This window comes from Stigmatopora nigra, chromosome 13, assembly GCF_051989575.1.
Source record: "Stigmatopora nigra isolate UIUO_SnigA chromosome 13, RoL_Snig_1.1, whole genome shotgun sequence".
NCBI classification, from domain to species: domain Eukaryota; kingdom Metazoa; phylum Chordata; class Actinopteri; order Syngnathiformes; family Syngnathidae; genus Stigmatopora; species Stigmatopora nigra.
In genome coordinates this window covers 7,392,761-7,401,269 of record NC_135520.1, presented here as the reverse complement: position 1 = coordinate 7,401,269, position 8,509 = coordinate 7,392,761, and the positions used below count along the sequence as shown (strand labels likewise).

The 8,509-nt window shown below is 42.5% G+C and overlaps 1 protein-coding gene across 2 annotated transcripts; it reads right to left on the bottom strand.

The window, feature by feature from the left end:
* Positions 1–163: 163 nt before the first annotated feature.
* Positions 164–8,440, bottom strand: cdan1 (codanin 1). Of its 2 annotated transcripts, XM_077731907.1 has the most exons (27): positions 8,307–8,440; positions 7,018–7,619; positions 6,744–6,953; positions 6,242–6,435; positions 6,038–6,157; positions 5,723–5,801; positions 5,397–5,517; positions 5,202–5,311; positions 4,954–5,043; positions 4,749–4,824; positions 4,475–4,680; positions 3,943–4,090; positions 3,731–3,874; positions 3,498–3,664; positions 3,274–3,355; positions 3,022–3,111; positions 2,880–2,934; positions 2,571–2,814; positions 2,345–2,494; positions 2,203–2,266; positions 1,859–1,937; positions 1,602–1,789; positions 1,429–1,536; positions 1,297–1,360; positions 716–894; positions 545–652; positions 164–476 (listed from the first exon to the last, which is right to left on the bottom strand). In XM_077731907.1, the coding sequence occupies exons 1-27, from the start codon at positions 8,382–8,384 to the stop codon at positions 378–380; spliced, it is 3,855 nt and encodes a 1,284-aa protein (XP_077588033.1). In that variant the 5' UTR covers positions 8,385–8,440; the 3' UTR covers positions 164–377. The 2 variants fall into 2 exon arrangements, with proteins under 2 accessions (XP_077588033.1, XP_077588034.1); XM_077731908.1 differs by lacking the exons at positions 164–476; positions 545–652 and having other exon boundaries at positions 823–964.
* Between the last annotated feature and the right edge of the window lie 69 nt (positions 8,441–8,509).

The following is an 8,509-nucleotide window of genomic DNA, read 5'->3' as shown; positions in this document are numbered from 1 at the left end:
GCAGAGAAGCCCAGCTGCAAAACTTCCTGCTCGGATTCGAAAGTCATGAGTGGGCGGGACAGGGGGGCGGATCCCTAAACTGTTTTCGCTATTTTTAAAAGGCAAAAAGGAAACATAAAACATCCTTTCTCTTACAAATATGCAATAAAAGTGGACTAAAACCTGAACCAGCATTTTGTTTCTTTATTATTATAACAAATTGATTATAATGTCAAAATATTCTTTGAAATTTGCAATATTAAAAACAGGATCAGTAAAGAGCTCTTTGTCATATTTACCTAAGAACACATCTGAAAGTGCCACAATAAAATTATTTTCATATGTATAAATATAGATGTCTGTTTTCTGACCAGAAAATGGAGAGTAAAAGCTTTTAGTCACGTAGCGCCCTCAAGAGTCCGTTTAGAAAGTTGCAGCAGGTCCATTTGACTGGGAAGTGAGGAAACTTTGTTGTGTCCAAACTTTTCCATCAGCTCCTGCAAGTGCAGAAATACATTCGAGTGGATAGAGTGCGTAGTTGTGGAAACGGGTGAAAAACACTCACCGTTGGAACCGTCTGCTTTGTCAATTTGGTCCAGCGCGATACGAGCTCCTCTTGGGACAAAAGCCCTCGGTCCGCCAGCCTCTCCATCAGATGCAGGTAGTTATTACGCTAAATAATAACAAATCAGCTTTGTATCGAGTGTCACAATCTGTGTGCGTGGATGGACATTACCTCGCTCTCTCCGCCTTTGAGCACGGCAGTGACGGTTAGCGGGGTAAAGAGAAGGTGGAGGGGGGCAGGGCAAATATTGTCACGCTCCCAAAGCTCGCTCAGTTGCTCCAGAAGTGCTTTGACGGATGGTTCGGACTCCTCATCACCCGATTGAGAGGCTAGAGGCAGCTCTGTGGATGCTGAACACACACCACAAGAGTAAGCGTGCACCTTCTTTGACAAGATTTTCTGTTTTGAAAAATCATTCTTCTAGGAGAGAAGAAAATAAAAACAAGTGTGAATGTAAATTGTAGATGGATAGGGGGTTGTTTTGGTAAAAATCAAAGGTTTGTCGAATTAAATGACTAAAAATAACTAGCATTTTAAATCAAAATCGCCATTGTGGTGTAATTTCTTTTTCAAAATACATATTGATGTAAAATTTAAACAAATATAATTGTTTGTTTTTGCTTTTATTCTATCATGACTTATGAAAAAAAATACCCATCAAAATAAACTTTTTGCAAAAAGCTAAAAATAACAATGTGGAAATACTAAAATATGTATTTATTTACAATCATATAAAAAAAATTACATCTTACCCAGCTTGCATGCCAGCAAAACAGTAGCATTGATCAGCATCTGCTCCGAGACAGCTGTCAAGAACTAAAAATAACAATTTGAATTAAAAAAACATAGCACCTCCAAGCATGGTAGTGTGTATATATGTATACCTTTTTGCAGTCCAGTGTGTCGCCCACTCTACGGAACAGTGTTTGTAACTGAGAACCGGTGGGCAGCTCGTCGTCCGTCCTGGGTCCGGCGGCCACACTCAGCAAGTCCTTTTAATCACATGGTGGCTTAAATCGGCCAATTCGCTTCTAAATCGAAGTCATTGCTATCGTACCTTAATGTCAATAAGGACATCGGAGGGCAGAGAGGCACTGTGGGTGCAGCAGGGCGGACAGGACATCAATCTGGTACCCCCTTGCTTCCTCTTGGGTGTGAGTGGTGTAGCAAGCTCGTCTGTGGAGTCGGCGGTCAAGGTCTTAGTCACGCGGTCGTACGTGCTCTTCCATTCTCGCCGGATGAGCGCTGAATGGAAAAAGTTCAACATTGTCAGACCTGCAGAGACATGCATGGCAATAGGGGAGGAGGGCTTACATGTAATGTTTGTTCTGAGCCAGGAGCAAGCTTTTTCTGTGGCCAGGTGGATGGTGATGTTTTCTGAAGTGGCAAGAACCTAAAGAAAAAGACTTTAAAGTTGCTATTCTAGCCAGGTTATATATTCAAAAGCACAGCATTAGGACTGATGAGTCACTAAAGTAAAAGTTAATAGTAGTCCAAAATCTTTAATGTAGGACAATTGAATATTTTAAGTGTTAAAGTAAAAAATATATATAATATATAAATCAATGTATCCTCAGTCCTATAATGTAATGTGTTCAATTTGTTTTTGTTCTGGTATTTTTTTGCCATTGAGCACCAATGTTTTAAAAATGACTTACAGCAGGGGAAGTCTCAAGAGGGAGCAAAATGCGTATGGCTTCTGGACTTTTTTCACAGCAAAACCTGCAGATTTTAAAGGGGATATCAACAAACAATGCACTTTTTTTTCTTTTTTAAACTGAAAAAAAAAAAGTGTAGTACCTGGTTGCTTTAACCAGGGCATCCGGTCCTGCCTCACAAAGCTGAGCGCAGATGGACTCGTTTAGTTTGGACACATTGGCTTTGGGTGAGTCCAATCCTTCTTTGAGCATCTTCTCCCCTTTTTCCACCAACTCGCTTACAAACGTCGCCCTGTGAACAAACAAGGTTAAGACAACAAAACACCAGAAATGTGTAAAAGGTGACTCTCGAACACACTGATACCAACTTCATGTGCTTGACAGCATTGGAGCCAATCCGCTCGGCCACAAACTCCACCGTGCGGCGCAGAGATGGCGGCTGGTTGTGGAAGAAAGCCTGCTCCAGGTCGGCTTGTAGCTTCAGCTGCGAAAGTTTTCGGCCACCATTTGCGTCTCGTGGCTCGGCCGACGTCGGCGTGATCTTTCGGAGCACGCCGCCGCTCTTGCCGCTACTTCCCGACACAAAGGCGGCGAGGAGCTTACGGAACTCGCCTGTCGAAGACCGAAAGAAATGCTCGCTCATGTACAAACCAGGTGATTAGATAAGTAGTACAAACCGAGAAATGGGCAGCATGTGTAGAGGAGCTGCTGGTCCACCAGAGGGATGCAGTCCTGAAAAGAGAAAGCTTTAAAATTCTGTCTGCAAAAAAAAAAAAATCATCATAATCACAAAAAAGTGGATTTTATCCTCCTTCTTACAAGTCCTGATGCATCGGCATTGCTCTCTTCCAGTGCAGCAACCTCAGTGAAGTCATTGGTAAAGAACACCTCTTCAGGAATGACTGGGATCTGTAAAATACAAGAAATTATATTGTGTGTTAATGTTGTTGGTGATGAAGACATTGGCTGCAATTGAAAGCAAAAGATGTCCAGTTTATTTGGATAATAGAAAATGGATTTGACGGGTATTACGTCCGCCTATGAGTCAAATGTATTCAAAGTCATGCCTACTTGGAAGAGCCATCCCAGTACAGACACAATCAGCAGTTTGTTAAGATAAGGCATCTCTCCACACTTCCCCAGAAGCATTTTCCTTCAATAGAAGTCAAACAACAGAATAATGTATCAGAAAATTTGAATGAATTAGACCAAAAATAGTATTAAAAAAACAAAAACCTAATATTGACATGTAGAATGACACAAAGTCCATGGTGTATTGCAAAAGAATAAAATACCTGTAGAGAAGACAAAGTGTGCCAAGAACCACCCTGTAGCAGAACAGCAGTGGCCCGGTGTAGTCCAGCATGGAAAGAAATTCCACCAACCAGGGCACAGTCAAGATGGCGCGCCTGCGCCCCACACTCTTCTTGAGTACCGCGCACACATCCAACACTGGCACACTCTATTTATAAAAAAGCGGAACACAAGTATGTATTGGAGCCCGTCTGGTTGTGTGCTCTGATTTTACCTTGCCCCTCAGGGCGACCGCCGCCTCTTGAATCTCCTTTGACGGCTTTTCGGACATCTGGTATGGCAGGAAAGAGATGAAGCCCAAGAACTTGGCCAGGAGACGCGCAAGGAGGATGACTGAAGCAAAGCGTTGTTTTTCGTCCTGTCGGAATGACATGGAGGCTCAATTTGGGGTGTTTCGAGTTGAGGGCAACGACCCACGACGTGTACCTGCTGCTCCATGTCCCCGTCGCCTGACGCCTCATCGCCCACTTCCTCTTGTTCTGGGATGGAAGCGGGAGGACCCAGGATGGAGACTTCGTCTAGTTGAAGGATCTGTTGGCATAAACTGTCCTGCAGGTGCTGGTTCAGCTGACAGCTGTCAACAAGAGAGATGTTTAGGAATGACCTATTGGCTGCCTTTGAAAGTTATTAAAGATTATGGCAGGGCCTTTTGCATGTTGTGTTTAAATGGAATATGTGGGATACACTGACTTTATAACGTACAATTTTAGTTGTCAACATGACAAAATAATCAGAGTTAATAATGTAGAAGGGCTTTTTTCCCAAACATTAAATAATATGTACATAAATAAATATATTAGCTTTAAAAAAATATGTAATATAAAAAAAGCCTTTTTTTCTGGACATTTCAGAATACTAACACCCTACATAAGTATTTTAAAATTCCACCTAATGTTGGTAAAGTAAAATATACTTTGAATGTTAGAGATTCCCACAAAGCATAGAAACATAACATTACCAACTGGCCGTCTGCAGAAAGTTCTGGAAGAACTCCTGGTTGCCAGGAAAGGACGGCGGCGGGCAAGGTCCGCTGACACCATGGGGTCGAATGAGACGTTCCTCCAGGCGCTTCAGGCGGCCTAGGCCATCCGCTCCCAGCATGCCGAGCAGGTCGGCGTCGGGGGTGTCGCCGTTTGAGCTGTTCATACGATCCCCTTTGCACATCTAAATGCAGGAGTACAAACTTTGGAGTGGATTCATGTCACGGCAATAAGTGGAATGTTTGGACCTACCTGAACCAGCTGTTTCAAGAAGAGACGGGCAAAGTGCGAGTGGTTTCCAGCGGCGGTCAGATGACTCATCATTCCTCTGAAACACGGTCACCGACATAAAAAAATAAAAAATTATAACTGGGAGGATTGGCAGTGAAAGATTGGTACCTTGATGTCATTCAAAATGGATTGGACGTCAATGGGAACTAGCGAATAAAAGACTTGCCTGATGCGACTTCCGAGGGCAACGTCAAAATTCCATCCGGGATCCTTGTGGTAGTCCTCCCATTCACGCAGCACCTCGTAAAAAATGTCCCTGACAGAAAAGATATAGTTATGTGAGGAAATATTGCTGTTTCAGTTATAGATTTATACTCTAAATGATACTTTTTATCCATTTCAGTTCGATACCATTCTTTTTTTAACTCAAGATTTTGCCATTGTGTTTCTTTTTCCATTCACAAGCTCAAATACCTCTGCTTTTTAAAGGTGTGGAAAGCTTTGTCGCAGCTGAAGTTCGATCGATTGTCGGTGGCAGGCTGGAAAGGTACCGAGTGAATGAACGCGGAAACGGTGGGCGAGAGCTGTCAGGGATTGCAAATTCAAAATGTATCTCTCGCCATTTCAATAATTCCATGGTTTATGTCGGACACTAAATCAGTTCGCTACCTTGGCTGTACTTCTGTCCTGGGCCTGACTCAAACGATCCCTGAGGCGCGGCGAGAACAATGCCATTCTTTCATTCTCGGCCAAGAGACGCAATGTGCACTTGTCCAGATGAGCCAATAACCTTCAAAACAAAATGAGGCATTAACAAAAAATACAATACAATACAAATATAAAATAGATAAATACTGCAAGTTCAGGCACGTTGATAAATCAAATCACTAAACTCCATTGACTTTGATACATGGAACTGAAGTTGCTTAAAAAATGAAACTTTTACACTAACATGATATCATTGCCACTTACTGATGATTAATAAATGAACTCACTGATATTGATTCTCCAGCACTTTGACTGCAAAATACACACAATTGTGCACTTGTCTCAGATAGCGTCGCTCCAGTACATCTACAAAAAAACAATTAGAGCAAAATGTATTTGCTCCAGCAATTGACCAGAAAATTATCCTCTTTTGGGCCTCTTAAATGTAAAGAACATGAATTGGTTTTATTTATTTGCATTCAAAATGTTACGGCTTATTCACATATTATTTTATGATTTTGCTTTTGTTAAATGTTTTTCAGATAAAAGAGGAAAAATCCTTTTTTTTACCATTTGAAATGAAAAAACATCATTTTTATTACCCGAGTTGAACGTGCACTCGCTTTTTTCCTCATCATCGCTTTCCGAAGTTTGAGGAGATCGAGAAGTGAGCAGCTGCATCACAAAGAAGAGCTCCAAAAAAACGTTTGGCACCAAATTTTCTGAAAAAATGTTTCAAGATTATATAAATATATATTGTTTTTATCCCTTATTTTTACTAAGCAACTCTCTAGGTTCACACTCACCTGAAATGCATGTACAGTAAAGTTCCGCCAGCATGTCCAGGTCAGAAGCCAAGGTGACTTTGGTCGGTTCGGGACACAGTGTTTGCTGATCAGGTGTCACCTTGCCTCCTGCCCCTCGTGTGCCAGACTTGGTGGGTGTGCAGACCTCCTCTAAGGCTGCTGGAGGAGAGCAGCTTTGTTGGGCTCGTTTACATCTACAGACAGAAATGTAGAAACAAATATTAAATTCACCAAAAATATGCAAAGACCCAATGCAGTATTGTATAACTATTAATAGGAAAATGTATGCCTGCTGTCATATTTGTATAATGACAATATAAGCATTCAATTCCAGTTTTTTTTAAATTATGGATTGGTGAACACACCTAACCACCATGTCTACACTAGCAATAATAAACTTTCAAAATACTTAGAAATAGCAGTGTTAAAAAATATCAAGATAAGAATGAATATTCTAAATAAATAAAATCAAGATGTTTCCACAAGTGGAGACTGCACCTACTTTTCTCTCTTTAGAAGCTCTCTCTCCTCCATCAGGCTGTGTGGGCTAACCGCATTCACCCACCCGTCCGCCTTCTCCGGCCCCATTGCCGGCACCCCCGGGCTTGGCGTTTTGCAAAATGGCGTGGAAGTGAAGCATGTCTTGGGCTTGGACTGCAAACGCTGGGCACTTACTGGTGTTGGGTTAATTCTTCTGGATGGTTTTCTTTCCCTGGACATTAGAAAGGGGACTTTTAATGTTAAATATGTGAGTGGGAGGCTACAAAAAGACTCACGTGGGGGTAACAGGAGACAATCCGACTGGTGGGAAATCATCCAAATCGTTGAAATTGAGCTGACCCATAGATGGAGGAGAAACCTGTTCATTGCTCACTCCTTTGTTGCTTCGCCTCTCGTTGTCGTCAGCGTGATGTGCCGCTCGCCCTCCTCCCACGTGCCTACCAGGGTTGTTCCCGCTTCTCCTGCGACCCTTCTGGAGCTCCGGAGGGGACACCACAAAGTCCCCGAGACTGATCCTCTGACTCGGTCTACGGTCCGAGCCCGAGGGCCTGGATGCCGGGCTCCATGAAGTGGTAAAGGAAGGGCTGCTGACGTGACTTGGACCCGACTCGCTCCCCGGGGACGGCGTTGGGGAGAACAGTTGTATACGAGTGGTGCCGCGAGCGCTACTACCCGCTGACCTGCAGGCCCGCTTTTCTGAGAGACCCCGTGATGTGGCGGAGGGCCCGGGCCGGTTGGGGGTCTTGGCGGGTGTTGAGGGGCCATGGGTAAGAGCCTGGCTGCTTTGCTCTCGAAGAAAGTTGAGGAGAAATGGGATGAATTCTTGCTTGTGGATTGGGACCTCTGGATCACCGAATGTGAACGTGTCACTATCCTCCTAAAAGATGAACAATTATTTTAACAATAAAAATGGATGTTATCTGTGACAGTTGTTCCATCCCTGTGCAGTTAGTTGACTTAGTTTATCTTTAAAAACATGTTTAATGATCTTTTGAGGCCTATTACAAATGTGTGGATTTAATTAATTTCAAATGCAGGTGTATAAGAGAATATACTATACTGTAAATAACCATATAATTCATAATCATGAATAGAAGAGACATTTTGAACTACCAATTAGGTGGGAAACCTGTAAAGTAGAAATATGAGTTAAACTGCATTCTGATAGATGTCAGAGGCAATTTTAGCGAATTTATTAGAGATAATATGCCACTTTTCATTTTTGATGACTGCAAAATATAGATATTGTATTATTTATTATTTGAACTGTGAACTGGTCGTTTGACAACGCTGACAACACACATGCTAACGTATGCCTGATCGCATTAACCTAAAAACATAAGATAGTAGTTTCTATTGTAACACCAAACTGTATATGCATATTGACGATCTAAATGTCAAATAGAATACCATTGGACGAGTTACCGCCTCCTTGCTAACCTACTTAGCTAAAACTTTGCTTTACAGTCCCAAATATGCCCACTCACTCTTCTTGTACAAAATCCCATGCATCTAACCGAACCGAAAATGTCATCGGATGGATTTGAGTGTATTTCTGACCCACCTTTCTCTTCTTCAGCCAGTCCACGATCCTGATGAGGTCCACTTTCTTTGCCAGTAGCGATTCCAAAAGAGCCGCCATTGTGATCTGGCACTTGCGCAGCAGATGAATTGACCAGGAAGAAGGCGGGGTTAGGATGCGCATGAACGTCAGATTAATGACGCCACATCTGCCTCATTACATAATAATGAGGATATATTATGGCA